At 44.5% G+C, this 23,907-nt stretch overlaps 1 protein-coding gene across 1 annotated transcript in view; it reads right to left on the reverse strand.

Moving 5' to 3' along the window:
- The window catches only part of AOAH (acyloxyacyl hydrolase), a 247,582-nt gene that overhangs the window by 29,106 nt on the left and 194,569 nt on the right, over window positions 1-23,907 (reverse strand). Inside the window, exons 13-14 of the mRNA XM_013005992.2 lie at window positions 5,949-5,985; window positions 5,159-5,233 (exon numbers count right to left, since the gene is read on the reverse strand). Of these exons, the coding sequence (XP_012861446.2) occupies window positions 5,159-5,233; window positions 5,949-5,985 (112 nt within the window). The remainder of the gene's footprint in view (window positions 1-5,158; window positions 5,234-5,948; window positions 5,986-23,907) is intronic.

A 23,907-nucleotide genomic window follows, 5' to 3' on the forward strand; every position in this document is an offset into this window, starting at 1 on the left:
CAATTATTATTGCAGAGCTCCATGCAGACAAAGACAGAGTGAGGAGAGGCCTGGGAATCTCCTTGCAGAAACCAGCCAATGAGAACTGTATGCAAATGTCTGATCCCCGGTGTGTGGGGTCACCATGGACTGGGCTGACTCCTTGGCACCTAACAATGACAACATTAATATTGGTATTTTGAGAAAGAACATCAAATCTTGTCTCCCCCCACCCTCACCAGCCACTCCAATCTGTGCCAGTTTGGGAGCCCCAACCTGTTTGGTCACTATATCCTGGGACTTGTCTGAGGTCAGTCGGACACTGAATGGACCAAGTAGCAGAGAGTGGCACAGTCCTTCTCTATCTTGGCCTTCTGGAGCCTGTGGCCAGGTCCCCCTGCCAGTCCACCCCAGCACCCTGGACCCCTGTTCACCCACTACAGGACTCACACTCGTCCTGCAGACAGAGCGGTGAGGGCTTGGGAGGAGAAATGTGCAGCCCAGTCTGGGGGGATGATGGTGACCTCAGGGAAAATCACGACAGAGACGTGAGTACCACCAACCAACTCCTCTCACACATCCCGGGAGCACATGGCTGGGCTCTGATGGCAGAAGCAGCCTCCCCCCTTGGAGTGTCTCAGAAGCCTGTCCCTGTCCTAATGAATTGTGTCTGATCATGCAAAATAAGCCTCATTACTGGGGTGCAGGGCTGGCCACAGGCATTTCATTACCCTTGCAGGCCAGATTGCACCTTGCCCGATGCCAGAGAGATCTCCCCTATCTCAGGCAGGAGGGCAAACAGCCTCTGCCGAAAACTACGGCTCAAAGCTCGAGACATTGTTGTTTTGTGTTCAGACCTCATTCACTACTGGCCTGGCTTTCATTTTCTAGAAACATCTGTTTCATGCTGATCAGTTGTAAGCACATTATTTCCCAACTTGCCCAGAGAAGGGGAACCCTTGATACCGAATGGGAAGAGGTGGCAGGTTCACTGGGTGCACACTACTCTGCACACAGACAAACCTGGTACCGCTAAAGGGAATGTGGTCAGGAACATGCTGGAAGGGGTTGAGGCTAGGAAATTCCTTATCGTTCCTTTGTTACTCATGCTGAGGGGGCTGGCGGGAGATTCCCCTGAGCAGCCCCAGCCTGTCTATTCTCTCCCTGCGGCCCTCTGTGATGTGGATGGAGAGAATGGATAGCTTCTCAGCAGCCTGAGCTCCTTGGGGCCCACGACCTATCTGCCCCCTTGCAGGGTTCATGTTAACGTAGCACTAATCTGTTACCCTTGGTGCCCTCGTAACCACTCTCATTGCAGAAAAGCAATGGTTGGGGGCAGACACCTCAGATGGTCCTGTTTCTCTCCATGGGATGAAAAATGTACAATAAGCAATTTCTGTGCCCACTTTGGAGGCTTGGGGCCTAGTGGTTATGTGTTGGGCTGCTAACCGCCAAGTCAGCAGATCAAAACCAACAACCACTCCATGGGAGAAAGATGAGGCTTTCTACTCTCATAATGGGAAATCCACAGGACCAATTCTACTCTGTTGGAGGTCACTATGAGTCCAAATTAACTGGACGGCAGTGAGTTTCTGAGTGAGTGTCCACGGTGAAAACTAGAACGAGGCTCTGTGCTCCTATGCATCTACCACATGCCCAGCAATTACGAGTTGGGTGTTGAGCGGGGGCTGTCTGTCATCACCCCTAGACAACCTGTGTAAATTGATGAAGACCACGCCCACTTCTTACTGCTGCCCTCACTTCCCGGTGTTTCTGCTGCTGGAGTCGACATCCATCCTGTTTCTCAGTGTTTCTCCTTGGCGATCGCTCCTATTACATCACGCTTGGACATAATAACCCGAAGGAAGTTGCAGCGACAACAAGGCAGGCTCCAAGCCATCCACTACCATGGAGTTGATTTTGACTTAGAGCGACTGTCTTATCAGGCTTTCAGGCTGGAAATCTTTTAGGGAGCAGATAACCTCATCATTCTCCTGAGGAGTAGGTGGTGGGCTTGAACCACCAACCTTTCAGTACGCAATCCAATGTTTACCCGACAGTGGCACCGGGGCTCCAGAAAAGGGAGGTCCCTCTCAGATCTCTCTGTCACTGAGTCAATGCTGACTCACAGCGACTCATTGTGGTTTCTGAGGCTGTAGCTGTTTATGGGAGTAGAGAGCCTAGTCTTTTTCCCGGGGAGCTGCTGGGGGGTTCCAAACGCTGACCATACAGATCGCAGCCCAATATGTAACCACGATGCCACCGGGCTCCTTCTATGATCAGTTTTTCTTGAGTTCCTGAAGCTAGAAGAGAGCTCTGCCCTGCCTTCATTCCTTCAGTAAGTAACTGTTAAGAATTGATATCACTGGGAAAAACAGGAACTGAGATCAAGGGGTTCAAGAAGAAAGATTGTGTTTTGAAATTGTTGATGGCAATATGTGTACATATCTGCTTAATATAATGGATGTATGGACTGTTATAATATACGTAAGAGCCCCCAATAAAATGATATCAACACTTGAGGAAGAAGCACAGAGCTGCGTGAGTTCTATCGCTGTGAAAAGACGAGACAAAAAGTTTAGCAGTAGTACAAAACTTGTTCCAGGAGAGGCTTCTTATGTAACTCGGAGCTGGCTCCAGCTCTCTATGAGCTCACTTGGTGCATTGTGGGCCATCTCCTCCACCTTGGCATTCTGGCAGATGGGGAGGTGTAGCTACCATCTGTCTCTATTTTTCTAACCCCTCTGCAGGACGCCACAAAGTGGGCACTGCAGGGACGTCCCACACTGTCAGCCCTGTTCGTTCACCCAAATGCCTGCTGCTTCTCTGCCCAGATCCCGGGCACCAAGAGAGGCTGGCAGGGTGCTGGCTGAGGCCTGCTGCCCTTTGGCTCTTTGGAACACAGGAAATGCAGGCTGGGCCTCAGGGACCGTTGGGTAAGCGGTATCTCCTGGAAAAACCCAGTTGCAGGCATTTGGCTCTGGAAGGGAGGCTCTTTGGGCAGGTGCTCTGTACACAGCATATTTGCATTGCTCTCTGCCCCTCTCTGGCTCGTTCTGGGGCTGGAGGGCACTGTGGCCTGACCGCAGGCGAGTACTGCTTTATGATGGAGGTAAGAAGGCTGAAACTCAACGCTTCTCCTTCCATAAATTCTTTGAAGTCAGGGGCGGTGCCTCTTTGCCACTGTATCTCCAAACCTGGCACAGTAGGTGACCCAAACATACCAGGGATCTTCAGAAAGGTGTGTGTGTGTGTGGGGGGATCTCATTATCCTTGCATTCCATTTTCCATGAAGTTTTTGAAGCTACCTTGCATGTTTAGAAAGCGAATGAAAGAAAGCAAGTCAGGCCCATGTGATTGTAGACAAAGCACTGAACTCAGAGCCAGAGACTCTAGTGTGGCTCTCAGTTCTGCTTCAGTAGCTCTGCACGAAAGCGCCTTCACCTGAACTCCGTTTCCTCACCTGTAAAATGGAGACAATTGTGTTTATCTCTCGGGGCTGCCGTGGGCATGGAAGGAGACAGAGAGCGGTGTGGATTTTGTCACCCGGCACGGTAGGGACAGTTAGCTGTGTACTGGAGAGTTCTGGTAGGGGACTGTGCCCCCCAGCAGGGAGCCTTGGTGGGCGTGGGACTGCAAGGGGGGTGGCACGCCGGATGCATAGGTTCCAAGGAAGTGTCCGGCACGGCAGCACCCCTTGCATGCCCCTGCCCCGACTTCGCTCCACTGATGGGATCTCCTTGGTGATGGGCCTTCCAGGGCCCTTCTTGGAGGTATCTGTGACATGAAACACGCTCCGTTGGCAGTGAGTTTGATTCTAGCATAGACTTGTAAAAAGGATGGGAGAACGAGCAGCTGGCTCAAATTCTTGCGCCACTTGTATTGGAGTTCATCTCTGACATCAATCAATCATGCTACTTTGAACAGGCTAAGGGGCTGTCCCGAGCCTCACTGTTCTCTTTTGAAAGATGGTGATGGGGGAGTGGCTAAGAGGAAGTTGTTCCCAATGCTCTTCTTTGGCCGTGGTCATAGATCAGATAGTATTCACATGTGCAGCATGGTCTCAGGAGTATGCACAGATTTTTAGAGAACTCCCAAATATCACGTCCCCATGAGCACATGCAACATTCTGAAATGACTGCTGATATTAGCAGTCTAGTGAAATGACTTTCTTGTTCTTGGCCACAGGGACAACACAATTGGCTTTGAGTTATATGCAACTTCTTCCAAATACTACAAGCCTACCCATTCTTTTGGGTCGATAGCCAATGTCGGTGAAAGCAGCAGTAAAGAAGTCGAACAACATCTTGCATGAGGCAAATCTGAAAATCTCAGAAGTGTTAAAGAGCAAAGATGTTGCTTTGAGGACTAAGGTGCGTCTGACCCACTCTGCGATATTTTGAATCACCTCATATGCATGTGAAACCTGCACAATGAATAAAGAAGAGCAGAGAAGAGTCGATATATTTAACTTGTGTTGTTAGCAAAGAATATTTGAAGTATAGATGGAGAAAAAATGTACAAACCTGTCTTACAAGCCAGAATGCTCATACTTTGGACATGTTATACCAGGAGAGACCATCCCTGGAGTAGGACATCGTGCTTAGTAAAGTAGAGGGGCAGTGAACAAGAAGATCCTCAACAAGATGGATTGACATAGGGGCTGCCACAATGGCCTCCAAGATTTGACCATTGTGAAGATGAAGCAGGACAGGGCATGTTTCGGTCTGTTGTGCGTAGGGCCGTTATGAGTCAGAACAGACTCCACGACGCCTAACAAGAACAACAAGCGTTCCTAACCACAAAGGAAGTACATCTGAATATGAGTGAGGCAGGAGTTCCTTAGGGGTAACCATTATTTGTCTTCTTATAAAAACTAATCTTGATTCTCAGTCTTGAATTCTTGGTTAATAGGAACCTCTTTCTTTCTGATACAACTCATAACTGATCATGTCACACTTGTGTGTGGTGATATCAAACTTGTGACTTGATGGGTCAGGTAGTTTCAAGAACATCCACATGTTTGTAGATATCACATGTGGCTAAGACTTGCTCCCAAGACAGAGGCATTTCAACCAATAGCAAGCTACTACCGGGAAGTGGACTTGGTGTGGACTGGTGTAGGTAAGACTGGGGAAACCCAGAGACAAAGATTAAAAATCTTTTTTCCAGAACTCACTCGTTGCAGACATCATTCCCAACCATGGCATATATCACAATGGCCGGCTGGTCCAACAGTTGGTTCCTAGACAAGCTGTGAAGCCAAAGGTGAAATCCAAATGTCAAAATCATGGAAGCTAGCTTTGTAAGTACCACTCAGGCTGTCCACATAACTGTTACCATCCTCATTGTAGATAATCAGTCTTTTCATTATTATCATTGGGAGTCAATCACCATTTCCGTTTCCCCCTTCTTCCCAATAATCTTTCAATACCCTCCCATTAGGTGTATAGAACTGAAGAGTAGATTAAAGCCCCTGGGAAATAGATACCCTGACATCTCCTTAGCATCTTCTACAGCATTTGACATTTGAGTTACCTAGGTTACTTGAGCCCAAATAAGTAGGACATGCTGATAGTCATGGATCATTGACACTTTGAAAAGGCAAAAGTTCCACCTTACTCTCCCAGTGGCTCACTTCTGAATTTTAAGCCCAAAGTGAACACAAATTGTTTTCTTACTTATAAAACAGAACTCTGACTTGTTCTTTTTCTGTTTGTTATTCCGTTAGATGTAAGTTTTATCTACTTTGTATGCTTTTTATGATCTCTTTTTAAGGGCACATGCAAACTTAACCACTTCCTATGGTCATTGGCTCAACAGGTGACATCTCTATGTTTGGACAGTGATGAAAAAGGGATTAGTGCTCAGTAAAACGGATTATGGGATAACAGTAGAGAGCATACATGTTAGTTTTTAAACAAAAAATCCCAACGAAAACTGCTCATATCTGTCTTCTAAACACTTACCTTTCTATAAATTTCTCCAGGTTCTGGGAAGATGCACCTGGGTAATTAAAATTAAGAAAACAATTAATGTTAGTGAGTTCGATTGAACAGTATCAAAATGCAAAGCTGATGGGCTGAAGTCATGACAGAAGCACGATTGGACAATCAAAAGTTGTCCAGACCATCACCTTCATGGTAACAATTTGCTTAGAAGATTGTGGCAGTTAGGTCATCTCCTGTCAACTTGAGTGAAGAGGTGGAATCTAGTCTGTCAATCAGGTCATAGCCAATGAGACCTCTGTGTGGGCAAGGCCGTCTCCTAGGATTCTGGGAACTCCTGTCTTCCTCTATGGAGGTGGGACACACATTGTTTCTGGGAGACATTCCTGTTGACAAGCCACATGGAGCTACAATGATGGAGCCAGAGCCCTGGAGTTGAAGGAGCCATGTGGAGACCCATGCAAGTACTGAGACGTTTCCACCACCACTGGATCCACAAGACTTTCCACCCAATGGCCTGTGCTCTTCCTGCATTCAGCATCGCATATGCTGCATGAGGCTGAAGAGGAATTTATAGACTGGATAGGACATATGGACTAAAATCAGATTTATGGACTTGATCTGGACTGGGGTAGGCTGTTTTCTTAACATACAATTACCCTTTGATATAAAACTCTCTCCTACACACGAGTCTCCCTGGAGTTGTTTCTCTAGTCTACCCTGACTAATGAAGTAGATGAATATTGCTTTTTTAGAGTGAGCTATGACAGTATTAAAATGCACAAAAACCTACAAATGAAGGCCCTTCCATGTGCAAGGTCAGGCCATTTCACAAGGCACACACCCATTCATCGTGTCCACTGGTTCACCATGTATGCAGATGCGCATTTGTTAACATTGTTAAACACCTACATGTGCCTGACATATGTTGTGAGGTACTGCCGAGTTCCGATTACAGTGGCCTGTTCTGATGGCAGTGGCGTGATGTATGTACAACTTAATAAAACACTGCTGGGACCTGTGCCATCCTCACAGTGGGAGTTCAAGTCCATTGTGGCAGCCACGGTGTCGGTCCATCTGAGTGAGTTTCCTCCTTTTTCCTGACCCTCTACTTTACCAGCATGGTGTCCTTTTGCAGGCACCGGCCCCTTTGAGACAACACCTCACCTTTCCTGCTCGCTAGGAGCATTCTGTCTGTATTTCCTCAAAGACAGATTCGTCCTCTTCTGGCAGTTCATGGTACTTTCAATATTCGTTGCTAATGCCATGATGCAAACCCATCAATTTATCTCCTGTATTCCTTATTTATTGTTCAGCCTTTACATAGGAGGCGACCGAAAATGCCATCGCGTGGAGTAGGCGCACCATGGTCCTCCAAGTGCCAGTGTTGCTATTCTAAATTTTTATTCTTTTGCTGCAAAAGGAAGCTTTATTGTTTCCAGTTGGCCCACGGCCTCGGGAGAGGGGCTGGGGCGGTGGCGCTGGGTGTCGGGGCGGGTTCAGGCAGAGGGGCTGAGGCCCCAGGGGTCACAGTGTTTGAGGGTGAGCGGCTCTGGGAGAGGCACTTGCCCCGCCAGCCTGGGGGCTGGCCAGCCTGCTTGAAAGGAGAAAAATCCAATTGGATGTGAAATCTCTTATCTTTCTTTGTGGAAGCTGCCTGCTTGCATTTACATCAATGAGGGAAAAGCATGGAGATTGTTCCAAGTATGTGCGGGTGTGAGACTGCTCCCGGTCGTCTTACGGAAGCACGAGAGAGATCCCAGTGGCAGCATGTTGCCAGTGGTCTCCTGCAGCTGGCCCTTCATTCATCCAGCCTCAACTTCCTACTACAGTCAGATAAGAAAGCAAGAGGTGTTTAATTCTCACTCTCTGAATTTTCTCTTAATGAGAAATGAAAGCTAATGAAAGCTCAAGCTATGAGTGGGGGTGGGGGGGTGGGGTTAAAGGACCAGGTTGGACCAATAATTTTTCTCATTATCTGGAGTGCAGTGGGGGATTTGAGGTATGGGCGCCCACAGAGCTTGAAGGAAATGAAAATAAAAACTTTTCATGGCATGCCACCCTGGCAGCCCTCTGCCCCATCCCATACCACCTAGATTCTTTCACTGCCCACTGGGCAAGGATGACGGGCCAATGGCAGCCATTTGTGGTTGATGTAAAACAACAGCAGACAGACAAATCACAAGAGTCACCCAAGGAGAGAGAAATGACCTGCCCTACTCTACCCCAATGCCCGTTCTTTTCCCAGAGGGTGGTCAGAGTATTATCATCCCGTTCTCTCTGTTCCACGGTCCTTGCACCTCCCACTACCACCATTTCCTTTAGGAAATCTCCGGTTTATGAGATTACGTCGTTCATTTCTGTAATCATCATTCACTTTCTCTTCGTTTTTCCTTTGCCTTTTGCTCTGATCTTCTTTTGCCAGCCACACCAGGACCCTGTCCTGGGCAAACTCTTGTCTTCCTCATCCCATATGTAGAACTCTCCCCAGTGGCTGATCCTGCTGCTTCTACGTTACAGGAAATCATTACTGAAGCCATTGGGACTGGGAGATGGAAGCAAGAAATCAAGCCAGCTCTGGCTTGTAGGATATGGCAGAACAAGGCAAATGTTTCAAGAACCGGCGCTACCCTTAAGAGGTCTGTACTCTGGTCTCTGTAATCATAGTTCAGAGGAAAAGAAAAAGTTTGACCTTGAAGGAGTGTGACATTAAATATCTTTTAAGGTGGTCCCATGGAGAGCCTGCCTGTCCTTAGTTATGGGAGGAAGAGGGTCCATACAGGACAGAATTATCAGAGTCTTAACTTGTCCAGTGCCTTATAAGGTGCATGGCAAGTGGGGAAGATCCTCCCATGATGCCAGCATTGTTTTTCTCTAGGATTTCAGCTTATGTTTCCACTGTTGGATCAGTGCTGACTACAGCCCTCAGTAGTCCGTGCATTCACATCAGTTGATAAGACTATTTTTCTTCTAAATGAGTTTCTTACTTTTAGAGTCTAGCCTGGAATAAGCACCCAGTCTCAAATGTCTCATGGAAAGTAATGGCACTTTAAAACTAAGTGGAAGTAGGATATATTTTTATAAATGAAGTAATACATCAATTTGGCATTATGTATTGAGTCTCTACTGTGGACAGGTGTTATAATAGATGCTGGGGACAAATCAGTAAGAGACAAGCTTGTAGCTATCAAAGAAACAGTAAACACACAGAGTTAGGGGCACAAAGAAGCCCTGAAGGAGGGCTATGAAGCTGGAAACAAAAGAAGGTGTTTCTTTTCCTGAAGTCTTAAGATAAGAGCTTGCCAATTCATCCCCAATTTTACAGGAGTAGAAAACCTCATCTTTCTCCTGTAGCGTGGCCAGTGGTTTCAAATTGTCAGCCTTGCAATTAGTAGTCCAACTCTTAACCCATAATGCCACCAGGGATCCAGATACATATAAATGTAGATATGTGAGTTCAGGTACATGACATGTACTGAAGACATAACCAAACACCTGCCAACACTAGTTTCTGGGTTTGAAAACTTAGGAGCATAGTCTTATGACACAATCAATTGGAATATCGGGTCACAGAAATCATGATGTGCTTCCCGGTGAAGTGGGTAGTGTTTGAGGTCTTAAAATCTTGCAGGTGGCAAGCCGCCTAGGCCACATCTATGGATCTCAACTTAACCAGGAGCAAAAAACAAGAGGGTCACCAAACGTATAAAATGAAGCAAGTCTTCAAAAACCAACCTCATCTCTTTGAAGAGATGGCACTCGACGACGACCACTGACCATTCTGACAAGGGCCACAATACCTGGTCCCAGAGAGAAGTGGAGAAACCTGGAGCAGTGCTCAAATTCTTATTTTTTAAGAAAGCCAGACAGACTGGCACAGTAGAGAAGAGAGGACCTCCTGAGACTATCAATCTGAGATGCTCTTTAAAGCTTGAACTTAACCACCCCCCTGAGATCACCTATTAGTGAAATAGTAGAAACCAAACCAAGCCAATTGCCATTGAGTTAATTCCAACTCAGAACAACCCTGCAGAAGGGAATAGAATTTCTCCTTATGGTTTCTGAGACTGTAAGTCTTTACAGGAACAGACCGCCTCATCGTTCTCACTCAGACATAGTACAGAAACACAACAGAAAGGACATTATTTCTCAGATCGGCGCCCTTCTTAAAAATCATCAGTATGAAGCCAAAAGGTCAGTGGTTTCTAAAAACAAGATGAAAAACAAATGTAAACAATTGTTGTTAGACACTGTGGAATCAGTTCCGACTCATAGCCACCCCTATGCTCAACAGAACAAACCACCCAGTCCTGGGCCATCCTCGCCGTGGTTATGTCTCAGCCCGTAGTTGCAGCGACTGGGCCAATCCATCCATCTCGACAAGGGTCTTCCTCTTTTGACCTTCCATTGACTTTACCAAGGACTGGTCTCTCCTGAGAAGTGTCCAAAGTAAACTAGAGAGGCAAACGAGAGTACTGGAATGGGAACTAACAGAACGCAATGAAAGAGAATGTTGACGCACTGTGTTTAATGTCGTTCAAGTCTCCGAATGTTACAATTTGTACGGAACTTGTCAAATCAAAGTCTAACTTGCTGTGTAAATGTTCACCAAAAACTCAGTAAAATATCATTAAAATAGGTTGAGTCCTATTAATAAGAGGAAGGTCTGTGGAAAGGATGATGATGTGCTTCATTTATGAGACACCCCACTCAAGTAAACCAAGAAATTACTGGAACCATGAAAATCTGAAGGATTTCTCTGAACCTAGGTTCACAAGCTCAGACACCTGCAAGTGAAGTACGTGTGTGAAGCAGGTCAGGCCAATTACAGATTGCATATCTCATGTCAATTTTTAAAACCTTTATTCCTGAAATATATTTTTATGGGATATAGCACTTTAAAACTATTGTTCTGCTTTCTTGTGATCACAATATTTTCTGATGAGAATTTGTCTTGTCATTTAAATTGTTGTGGTAGGTTGGATTCCTGAGAGAACCCAAATCAGTGGTACCTGTATGTGTGGTACATAAAAAGAAATTTATATCAATAAATGGCTTACAAAGTTGTAGAAATAGGTTAAGTCGAGTCCGGTTCAAATCAGGCTTCTCCTGACTCATGGGAGCTGATGAAGAGGAAGCAGGATGACAACGTGGAGACGGCAGGGGCACAGGCTGGTGGATGCAGAGATCCAAAGTCAGCTGAATGAATCCATTGCTGGCAGTTTACCGATGGCTCCTGGGCTCCACAGGCGAGGCAACAGGAGATGGAGGAACGGGACACAAGATCCAGCAGAAGGCGAAGGGCCAGAGAGGATTCGACTCTGCTTAGTCTCTTTCTCTCTCATACAAAAAGGATGATGACACCAAGGAGGTGACCTAGATATGGTTTGGGCTCTGCCCCTACCCTTTCCCAAAAGTGTCTAGTTGCGATAATCCCTAACCATCACAATTGCAATCCCCTGAAAGTAATATACTATTCTCCCCCACCCCCCTCTGAATGCTTTCAGACTTCTTCTTTGTAGTCTTCAGCAGCTTGATGATTGAGAGGATGGGCATGGATTTCTTGTTGGGGTTCACTGTTTTCTTTCACAAAATTTGAGAAGTTGTTGGCCATTATTTCTACAAATATTTTTCTCAGCACTGTATTCTTTCTCCTTTCCATTGGGAATTCTGGCACAAATGCTGGCTGTTTTGGCACTGTTTCACCTGTCCTCGTGCCCCTGTTTATTATCTTAAAATGTCTTTCTGTTTCTTGGTTTGGGTAATTTCTATTGCTCTTCCTTCAATTTTCATTTTGTTCATCCTTATCAATTCTGTTTCCTTGCTGCAAACGTATATTCCCACTGACTTCAAAAGCATTTGTCCTTACCTCCTGGAGAATTTTAATAACAGTGCTTTAAGTTTCTGCCAGATAGTTCTAATGTCTGTCATTCTGGCATTGGCATCTGTTGACTCTGACCCCGACCTCCACCTCCCTACCACCACGTGAGTTGACATTTTCCCAGTTCCTTGTATGCTGAATAATTTTGGGTTTTACCCTGGACATTTTAAATATTGTTGTGTCAGTCTGGGTGGACTAGAGAAACAAATCCAGAGAAACTCAGCTGTGTATAAGAAAGAGCTTTATTCCTCCCCGCTCCCACTATCATGACACGAATTCTACCATGCAAGTCTGGCTAGACCAGAGGATGTACACTGGTACAGATGGGAACTGGGAATCCAGGGCGGATGACCCCTACAGGACCAGTGGTGTGAGTGGCGAAACAGGGAGGGTAGAGGGAGAGTGGGTTGGAAAGAGGGAACCGATTATAAGGAACTATATGTGACCTCCTCCCTGGGGGACGGACAACTGAAAAGTGGGTGAAGGGAGATGTCGGACAGGGCAAGATATGACAAAATAACAATTTATAAATTATCAAGGGCTCACGAGGGAGGGGGGAGCAGGGAGGGAGGGGAAAATGAGGACTTGATGCTGGGGGCTTAAGTGGAGAGGAAATGTTTTGAGAATGATGAGGGCAATGAACGTACAAATGCGCTTTACACAATTGATATATGTATGGATTGTGATAAGAGTTGTATGAGCCCCTAATAAAATGATTACAAAAAAAAGCTTTATATACAAGAGCAATTGAATATTGAGAAAACAGGCCAGTCTGGATCAAATCCATAAGTCTGATATTAGCCCATATGTCTGATACCAATCTATAAATTCCTCTTCAAACTCACACAGTCATACAATAATGCTGAATGCAGGAAAATCACAGGCCAGTGAGTGGAAAGTCTTGTGGATCCAGTGGTGTGGTCGTGGAAGTATCTCAGCACTGGCAGGGGTCTCCCTGTGGCTCCTTCAGCTCCAGGGCTCTAGCATAGCAACATGTGCCTTGTCCGCAGGCATGTCTCGCAGGGAGTGAGCAAGTGTCCCGCCTCCAGATGAGGTCATCAAGCTGTGACCTGATTGGCAGGCTAGACTCTACCCCTTTACCCTTAAATCCAAATTGACAACAGATTGTGTAACTACCACGATTGTGGTATAGGACTAAGTGTTGTTTGCATACTCTGGATAAGGTTGCTGTTTCTGTCTTAGTGGGCAACTGACCTAGTTGGGTCCAGGTGGCAAGTTTGATCCTGCTTTCCGTGCAGTTGTGATCTGAACATCAGTGTCATTTTCAAAGTCCTCGCAGTGTCATTTGGATTTGTTTCCCATATGCCCCACCCAGAGGCCATTCTGTACCCGGGCAGTGGCAGATCATGAAGTTCAGTTCTCACGGACTTGGAAAAAGCAAGGGGAGTTTTCCCTCCGTTCCTCAGCCCATAGTTCCTCCACTTGGAAAAGCAATTCCCTGTCCCTTTCCCCGCACAGATGTTTAAGCAACTGGAAGTCCCCAGTGCTCCCACTGTTAGGCCAATACATCCCTTTCCCACTTGAATGAGTCCTGGGACTCTCTGGGCCACTGCCTGCTTCTGGGTGTGGGGGCTTCCTTGAGTCCTAGATAGAAAATATCAGGGTAGAAATTAAAATAAAAAAAAAGCAAACTACCCGCCAGTTTGGGCGGTACTCCTAATTCTGTTTTTCTTTTTCATTCTAACTGATTTTATTTACTTTTGAGCATTTCCAAGTAGCTGTTCTGTATATTTATCTAGGGTTTGAAGCAGCATTCCATAGGAGAGACTGATTAGAGTATGCATTTTTACCCACTGCCAGAGCGCTTGATGCAGTATAGACAGGGTTACAAAAAAAATGAGGGTCATACATTGACTTAAAAGAGATATAGCAATGTTAGTAAACATCAATTAGATTTTAAGTCATGCAATTTTTCTTGCATTCTTAACAATAAAAAGGCATTGGGGCTTGTATGGTTTGCGTAATCAAATTAAAAAATCCATCATGAGAAACTGAAATGGATTTCCTCTTGTTCTTTAGACATGTTTGCTGCAGTCAGAAGCAACACACAGATGAATCTGTTGACCTTTAAGCTCCAAAGAGTCAGCCCTTCGCAATTGTTGTGACAGTTTCTGAGGGGGTTTCCTTACCCACAATGATTTCAGATTCATAAGTGTGATTCTGACGGTCAGTGACACACTAGATAAATTATTACTTATATATAAAGAACGTAAAGAGCTTTTCTAATGTGGCTGTAAGCTACACCCCGCCCCCACCCCTCCTAGTTTCAAATCCGGACGCAGTCCTCCGGGTTCTTGCTGGCCACAGGGCACTTCTCGTAGGAGCCCTGGTGGCGTAGTGGTTTCACCTTGGGTTGCTAACTGCAAGGCCAGCAGTTTAAAACCAACAGCTGCCCTGTGGGGAAAACTCTCATAAAGAGTTACAGTCTCAGGAACCCACAGGGCCAGTTAGTTCAACCCTGTCTGATGGTGTCGCTGTGAGTCGGCACCAACTCCATGGCGGTGAGTTTGGCTTTTGGTTTGGCCCTCCCCTTCCTCCATTCCGAAAAGGTGTTCTGGAGCTTCTTGACCTTGAATGACCACATCCATTGCATTTGAAAATACTGACTTCTTTCTGCAGGGCTTCCTGCTCACATGATCCTTCTCCATTTAACCGTCCTCTACTTCTCCACGCAAAGCTAGGAACCCCTCACCTCTGGGAGCCTCAACTGACCTCTGTTTTAGTGCTATTTTATCAGACCCACAGTTGCGATCTTATGTCTCTCTCCCATTTGGCGATGGTTTTCTTCAGGGCAGGGACTTTATTCTGCTCAACTTTCTATTTCTCGCACCAAGCACAACATCGGGAGGGGAAGGTGTGGGGGGAAGATCAAGAAGAAAGGAGAGAAGGGAGAATGTAAGAGATCACCTTTGACCGAGGCGCGGAAGGCAGGCAGGGCCAGATACCCGCCAGTTGATGGCGTATTCAGATCATGCAGCTGATGTTCTGCGAGCCCAGCTGGAGCTTGTCCATTGGACACCACATGCTCACAGAGGCAGGCTGAGTGATCTCGTCCTGACGCCGATGGCATTTTGCTCTTCCCATCTTGGTTCTTTCAGAAGATGAGGGCTCCGTTTCAGTGCCATTGACTTGACTGAAGTTTTGGGCTTTCCTGACATCGGATGGATTTGATTTTGATTTTCCATCTTCTAGCGGATTACCAAGAGCATGAATGCGTGTATTTCTTTAGGGTACATGTATGGGGATCAATTCTGGGGGAAGTATTCGAGCAATGTGCAAAGGCCAGGGTTGGTTACATAACATACTGGGACTGCTGAGCAGCCGTCCTGCCTCCACCTCCACCCTGTCCTCCGTACAGTAGAATTAGAAACTCAAGGAGATAATTTATGTTTCATTTTTTGGATCAGTGCCTTGGTAAGCTCAATGCTTCATACCCCAGGAAGTAAAAATACTCAATATCGACCAAAGAAATGTCAAATTACAATCAATTGAATGGGGAGAGGACTTGTCACTGTCCAAGCACTCTCAGGAGGCTGAGGTCACAGCAGTACCATATTGACAATGCAGGTCTATAATGAAGAAAGGCCAGACGTTTCTGTGATCCTTGATATCCAATTTACAAAGAAAAGAGACTCTGACAAAGAACCATGATTTCACTTCTGTAAAGTTGTTGCTGTCGTCAGGTGCTATCGAGTTGGTTCCGACCCATAGCTACCCTTCGCACAACAGAACCTATGCTCGAGCCCATTGTTGCAGCCACTGTGTCAATCCATCTCCTTGAGAGCCTGCCTCTTTTCCACTGCCCCTCCCCTTTACCAAGCATGCTGTCCTTCTCCGGGACTGGTCTCTCCTCACAACGTATCGTATATAATACCAAATCTCACCATCCTTGCCTCTAAAGATCACTCTGGTAGTACTTCTTCCAAGACAGATCAGTTTGTCATTTTAGCATTTCATGGTACTTTTCAATATTCTTCTCTAATACTGAAATTCAAATGCATTGATTCTTCTTTGGCCTTCTGTGCTCAGTGTCCAACTCTCACATTCATAGGAAAACTCAAAAACCGACTGCCATCAAGTCGATGCCCACTCATTGTGACCCCATTGGACCGGGTAGAACTGCCCCTGTGAGTTTCTGAGACTCTAGCTGTTTATGGGAGTAGAGAGTCCTACCTTTCTCCCTCGGGGTCAGGTAGTTTTGAACTGCTGACCATCCAGATCACAGCCCATCATGTAGCTTCTATGCTACAAGGTATGAGACAATGGAAAACGCTATGGCTTGGGTCAAGTGTACCTGAGTCCTCAAAGTAACATCCCTGCTTTTCAACACTCTAAAGAGGTCTCGTGCAGCAGATTTCCCTTCTACAATATTTGTAGACAAGTGGTGATCTCCAGAACAACCACAACAAATCACTTTCAGAAATGGAAACTCAGGGCCTGGTCTTGTTTACTCAAATATTCAAATAAAAAACATTCTTCTAGGGGTAAGCATGGCACTTCATTTGGCAATACCTTGCTGTGGCAGCTGGTGCCTCACACTCTGGATTGAAAAGCCATTCATTCTGGTTCCCAAAGAGATCGCTGATGCAAGCAGTCCCCGAGAGTCCTTCACCTGTGGGTGCTGGCCCTGGGAGCTGAGCCTCAGTGCTGGCCCTCTGAGCCCACACCTCTGAAACCCTGAGATCTTACCAAATCCAGTTTGGAACAATAAATAAGAGAGGAATTGGAGAAAGTCAATGTTTTTCTGCCTCGAAGTTTTCTCCTCTTCTCAGTTGGTTAAAACAGATGAACTTCAAATGATCATGGAAAAATCCCAGGAACTTTCAATTCCATTTTTCTGCAGCCTTTCCCCCCTTCAAATAGTTTTATTGGCATATACTTCAGATATCATACAAATTCTTTGTCCAATCATATTAAGAAGAGTTGTGCAGTCACCACAACAATCAATTTCAGAATATTTTCTTTTCAGATTCATTGTTGTTAGCTCCTCATTTCCTCCCATCCAGCCCTCCTGCACTGCCCCCCAAAAAACCTCACTCACTGACATGAAGTCTATTCCAATTCATGGTGACTCCATAGGGCAGGGTCGAACTGCCTCTGTGGGTTTCTGAGACTGTAGCTCTTACTAGCTCTATAGATTTACCTATCCTGAGTTTCATATACAGAACATCATACAAGCAAGCAAGCAAGCAAACAAATGCCAACAGCAATGACAAAATAAAACCAGAAAAACTACATTGAAAGAAATGCAGAAAATATTAAAAATGGAAACAATTTTAAAATGGGTCAAAGGGAGATCAAACAAATAGGTATTATATTTTAATCTAATTACCTCCACCACCATCAACTTTACAATGATCTGTGTCAGATAGGAAGGTGTATTTACTTCCCTGGACTGTGGTCAGAGCGAACTCCCCAGAGGCTTGATCCATGTGGGGACCCTGCTAATGGATTTTGAATTTTCATTGTCATCCACAACTTTCTGCAAACCAGGTGTTCACAATTGAAGTCCTGATACCAATCTCTCCTTCGGATTTGGGTTTCATTATTTACAGTCCTTGGATGATACAGGCTGGTATGCTTCTCTATGTAGGCTTATCTAACCCTTCACTTTGATGACTTGTTTTAAGTTTCCACAGACTTTCTGAAGCCCCTCATCTGTCCCATAGGTACATCGAGATTTTGTTGTAGATTGCAATGAGAAAGAGCCATTTTGTATCCAGTTTGTTTTCTTCGAAGAAACAAGTATACATGAGCAATTGGAAAACATTTCTAGGTAAAACCCAGACTTTTCCTCATGCCTAAAAATTTTTTTAGGCCCTAGCGTTTTGACACATTTCTATTTTCATCTAAGAAAAACTCATATCTCCTATAAATAACCCAACCCTTGTAACATGGGACATGTAATTATATCTTAAAGCCAATATATTTATATAGAAAAGAAAAGGCAAACTTAAAGTAACAATGCTGTGTTCTTTGTTAACAAGAGAATAGAAAAAGAGGGAAAGAAAAAGGAAAGAGGAAAGAGGAGGCTAGAGGAACTGACACATCCCAGAATGCCTCTGAGCTGATAAAAGTGGCAAGTTCATTTCTGCTACAGCACTGTAGCAGACAGTGGTTCCCAGGAGGTCGTCTTCTCCCTCCTTAAACAAAGGGCAGAGGAGTCCATTTAAAGGGGATTCCAAAAGGCTGTAGGACACCTGGTTATTGGCAACTGAAAATGGTAGAATCTATTTGCTTATAAACTTGCCCTCTGGAGGTGTGTGGATTCAAAATGAACATTTCTACTTATTTATCTTTATGTTGTTGTTGTCAGTATATATATACACAGAAAAACCTACACCAATTCAACATTTTCTACGTGTACAATTTAATGACATTATGACAATCTTGGAGTTGTGAGAACATCTGACCCATTGCTCACTCATTAACATGAACTCACTGCTCCCGAAGGTTCCTGTTTTATCTTTTGAGTGGCTGTTGTTAATTTCACCCCACGTAGATAATTCTTAAAAGAGCATAATGCTTGTCAAACATTGAATTTTGTACCGACAAGTATGCATCAACTTGGCTGGGCCATGATTCTCAGTTGTTTGGCAGTTACATAATACTCTAACTGGGCAGGTCTGAAACGATGTAATCATCCTTCGGGTTGTGACTTGAGTGATTAGCCAACTCAGGGTGGAATGCAACACCCATTCTCAGGTTGCATCTCGGATGTAAGGGGAATTTCCCTGGCGCATGGCCTGCATCACCTTTTATTTTACAAGCGATCCAAGGTGGGAAGGAAGGACTTCTGCATAGCTGACGTGGAATGCGTCCTTTGAATTTAGGGTTCCTGTGCTGAGAACTTTCTAGACGCAAGGTAAAATTGATGCCAAGGCCTATGGAAGTCTCCAAGGAACATTGCACCCACAGATGTGAACAAGTGATGGGGACTCATCTCATAAATTGTTAGCTGATGGAAAGAGAGAGCCTTTTCTTAAGACGGGTATCCTGAATTTCGATCCCCAGCTTTCTAAACAGTGAGAAAATACATTTCTGTTTATTAAAGTAATCACCTTGTAACAACCAAACTAGAGCTAGATAACTAAGACATGACTCAAAGCAGACTTTTTTTTTTCTTACTAGTTAAGTGAAATTAATGTTAGGTTTTAGGAAGACTACAGGAGATATTTTTTTATTTAAAATTTAAAGATTATCTCGGAGCAATTTCATGGCCCCAGCCACCTTCCCTGGCTCCAGAAGTTTTCAGTTTTTGGATCAAGATTCAGAATGAACATCTTGACAAGCCCACCAACTTCTGAAGAGGTGAAGCCACCACTGAATTGTAAAATAGTGAATTTTGTCGAATAAAAATAAACGTAAAAGACCTACATATTCTTCATGTGGTCTGCTTTAATTTGGACAAGTTGCATGGAATGAAGAGACGCCAAGGATAGAATAAATCAATAATAAATAGCCAAAACTGGATTGTCTCCACTGCTCAGTGATTCTTTGAATCCCAAAGACTTGCAAGCAATGGAAAACGGAAATGAGACTCCTGTATAAAAAGGGAATGCTTGCCCCTCTACATGAGCTGTGTCAAATAGAAATGTTTCGCTTTGATAGGTTTCTATTATAACCCAACACTGTCATCGTTGAGACACAGCTGGTGCTCAGGAGGAATAGCAAGGGTCTTAATGTTCGCGGGCATGTAAGTATATGTGAAAGAAGTTACCTTTTAGATCACCATTTAAAATTCAATTGGATAAAAATGTAAACGAATAAAGAAATCGGGCGGGCTGAAGACTGTCTTTGCTGCTGTGACCACCCGGGGTCAGGGTCCTCCATAGAGAAGCATCTCAGTTCCTTTGTTGTCAATAATTCCCCACTGTCTCCTCTCAAAGTCTTAGGGGATTCTCAGCTGAGTCCATTGAGCATTTGCTGAGGGCCTACGTGTTTCTCCCCAATATTCTCCAGTATTTTAACATAGCTTTTAAAATACTTTTTGAAAGGTTGCAAAAATAGAACAAAGCTTTTTCATATTTTAGATGCCCTAAATGTGAACACATTACAAAATCATAGTACAAAGATCAAAATCAGGAAGTTACCATTTATATAAATATTATCATCTAGGCTCTACACAGGAGAAAGACAGGGCTCTCAACTCCTGTAAGAGTTACAATATCAGAAACCCACAGGGACAGTTCTAGCCTGTCCTATAGGGTTGCTATGAGCTGGAATTGACTCAAAGACAGTGAGTTAGAGTGAGAGGCTATATACATTATTCAAATTTCACTAATTACCATGCCAAAGACTGTTTTCTTGCCCAGAATCATATTTAGTGACTATTTTATTTTAGTTTCCTTTAATGGAGACAGTTCCCCAACAGTTCCCCATATCTTTCATGACCTGAAACTTAGGGAAAGGCCATAACTTTTAGTTTGTTTTAGTTTCTTCATGAGGAAGTTCAAGTTAGGCATATTTAGCAATCTAGTAGTAGAAACTCGGTGAGTCAATACATTGCACAACCTCAATTTTGTTCCAGAATAGACATCTATAGCTCTAAGAATAACAAGCCATTGTGTGTGTAACTGAATTTAGCTAAGTCTGGATCAATACTCATTTCTCCCTTGACCTTTATTTCCCCTGACCTTTTTCTTGTGTTTACCTGTTTCCAAAAAGGCTACTCTTAATAAAGTGCACTGACACAGAATGCTGGAGTAAAGAGTCTAATGCTGACTTCAGGGCTGATCTTGGTTGCTTGCAGCAGCAGGGTGGTAGATATAGAGGCCAGAGTTTAAATGGGAAACGATGCCATCGTTGGGAGCATGAACTTTGGTCTGAGAAAGACATTGATGCAAGTTCTACCACTTCTACACAAGCTAATTGACATTGGGCAAGAACTTAACATTTCTGAGCCTCAGTTTCTCATCTGTAAAAAGGGGCTGCTGTGTAGATTAAGTGGGGATGTAAAGTGTATCAACCTCCCCCTCTCACCCCGCCCCCCACTGCTATCAGTGACTCTCTGTGTCTAAGTTGAACTGTATTCCATGGGTGTTTTAGTGCCTGTGATTTTGCAGAAATAGGACTCCAGGCCCTTCTTCAATGGTGCTGTTGGGTGGATTCAAACCACAAGCTTTTTCAATTTAAATAATTAGCATTAGCTAAAATCTGTAAAAATAATAATTATAGATCAAAAAGCCACGGCCATTGAGTATATCACCATCCTATAGGACAGAGTAGAAGTAATCTGGGTTTCTGATACCTTAAATCCTTATGGAAACAAACAACCTCATCTTTCTCCTGTAGAATGGCTGGTGAGTTTCTACTGGTGAGTTTTAACTTGTGGTTAATGAGTATGTGTAACTCACCAACCAAACTCAAACGCACTGCCATTGAGTCAATTCTGACTCATAGAGACCCTGTAGGACAAGGTGGAACTTCCTCTTTGGGGTTCTGAGACTATTTAGAGGAGTAGAAAGCTTTATCTTTCTCCCAGAGTGGCTGGTGGTTTCAAACTGCTGACCTTGTGGTTTCAAACTGCTAACGCATTATACACTAGGCCCCTAGGACTCCTACCATGTCATCAGGGCTCCAATAACATCAATAACAACCTCAAACAACTCTAGCTAAATTTACCTATATTCCTAATGGATGGCTCTGGAGGGTTGTGCCCTTACCAATTGCCCCTGGCAATATTCGTGGACAAAATATGATTAGCTATTTGGAGATAGAAAGGATACCAACTTTTTCTTTCTGGCATGGAATAAAGCCCAAGTAATGTTGTTTCGATCTTCAGGGCAAGCTCCTTCAAGAGTTGTCTTGTTTGTTGAGGAAGCAAAATCCTTTTGGTGGAGTTCTCTGATTTTACCAGCAAGACAGATGATTCCTCCTTTTCCACCTGTATAAGGACATCTCTCTGAGACACCTTCTTTCCTTCTGCTGGATGCCTAGGGCTTGGTCACCTCTTGGCGCTCTGTCACTCTCTCCCATCTTAAGGATTGTTGTGTCCTGAAGCACGTGTCCTATTTCACTCGTAGAGTTCCAGGTCCCGCTGACTTGGGAGAGTGGTTGTAAATGAAAATGGCCACAGTGGCCGAGTGGCTGAATCCATGTAGGAAGTGAGTAGCATTGTATTGGCTAACTGTATAAACCTATCCATCTACAGGGGAGGCCTCTGTTCAGATCAACTGTGGCGGCCAGGCAAGAAAGGGGCTCAGACACAGAGCTGCTGGTTTTCCAAGAAGAATTAAAAATTGAATTTCTATGTAAAATACCTTAGTTTTGAAATCTCAGCAATGAATTCAATAAAACAACAACTTAAACATTGTGTGAGTCGGTGGACCGCCATGCTTTGTAATTACAGACTCATAGAACCTGGATGGAAGTTGAGATGATCTGGTTTAGACCCTCTATTTTGCACACAGAGAAACTGAATCTCACACGTGCCTCCTTGAGGTTACAGAATTAGTTGAAGTGAGGTCACAGGTCTAGGCATTCCTTAGCAATTAGTCTTTTTGTCCTCTGTATTTACTACAATGATTGAGGCTCAAGCATACTAGTGGAATTATTGCAATTATAAAGGATTTATTCTATGGATTTGAGACTGGTGTGTTGCAGTGGATTCTATACGATGATTCTTCTAACCGTAGTTCTCCATTTTGTGATGTGTTATAAATCCTAGACTCTGTGCTTGTGGAAATGGTCCCATGTCAGAGTGAGTTCTCCTTTGTGTTAGTGAGCCAGGATTAGGGTAGACTGTTCTTGGGTGGCTGTCTTTACTAGAAGATGGGACTTCATCACTCTTAGTTTCCTTGGGGCAGTGCTCTGCGTGGAATCTATAAGAATGCTTTGGCAAAGTTCTCTCTCTTGCTCTAGATCCTGCACTTGACTTCATTGTCACCTGTCTTTTCTTGAGGACTTGGGCCTTGGGAGCAGCTCTACTCTGTGCTGTAGGGTCTTCATAATTTGCAATGAACTCCATGGCATGAGCGTTTGCTTTGTTTGGCTGGGTTCCTTGTCTTTCTCCATGCGTATCCCTTCCTCCTGGTTGTCTATTCAAAGACCAGGGAACAGATCTAGCAGCATAAAGTTTGTCAGCATGTAGTGGTAGGGAGAATGGAGAAGCTGAGAAGGCTAAGACCAAATTTGGCTTGCAGCAAAAGGATTAAGGGCAGGGCTGCCAACACACACACACACACACACACACACACACACACACACACTTCACTGAAGTACTAATGTGCTCCATTCTCCCACATCAACATACTTCCAATGAGTCTTCCAGCTCGCCATTACACACACACACACACACACACACACACACACACTTACACGTCACCGAAGTACTAATGTGCTCCATTCTCCCACATCAACATACTTCCAATGAGTCTTCCAGCTCGCCATTCCCCGCAGTGGGTAAGCCGGGCGAGTCATGCTCTGAGAGGGGAGACCTCTCAGAAGATTGTGTGGAAGAAAGGTTGGCCCGGGGAAAGTCATACTCTTAAACACATTTGAATTTTTGAAAACAAAACAACCCCAAACAGGTGTTTGCACAGAGATTTTGCTCAACTTGCAAAACCACAATGAGGGAGTCTGCCAGGGAAAAAGACATTATATTCCAAACTAGGATACTCTTGTTGGGGAACTGCAAAGAGGTAGGCTCAGCACCACACAGACCCATCATCAGAGGCCCCCTTGGCTGTTAGGCTGGGCTCTGAGGGCATGCAGAGTGCTAGACTTTGCTGTGTGTTTGTTTTAAATGGACTTTATTTCTTAGAGCAGTTTTATGCTTACAGACAAATTGGGCAGGAAGTATGGAGCTCCCATATGTCCCCTCACCCCCAACCGACTGCTTTTCATATTATCAACATTTTGCATTTATTGTTGTACATTTGTTGCAATTGATGAACCAGTATTCATTGGTAGGCTTCCTAATTTGAATTACAATCTTTTCAGTGTAGTTTTGTTCTTTCCAATAGACTTTTCTTCCCTTAAAAAAATATTTATGCTGGAAGCCACCATCCATCTGCCCGTGTGTTGTACTGTGGTGGCTTGCGTGTTGCTATGGTGCTGGAAGCTATACCACCAGCA

The sequence above is a fragment of the Echinops telfairi genome, unplaced genomic scaffold (genome assembly GCF_000313985.2).
Source record: "Echinops telfairi isolate 266 unplaced genomic scaffold, ASM31398v2 ScPeMD7_7;HRSCAF=31, whole genome shotgun sequence".
NCBI lineage: Eukaryota > Metazoa > Chordata > Mammalia > Afrosoricida > Tenrecidae > Echinops > Echinops telfairi.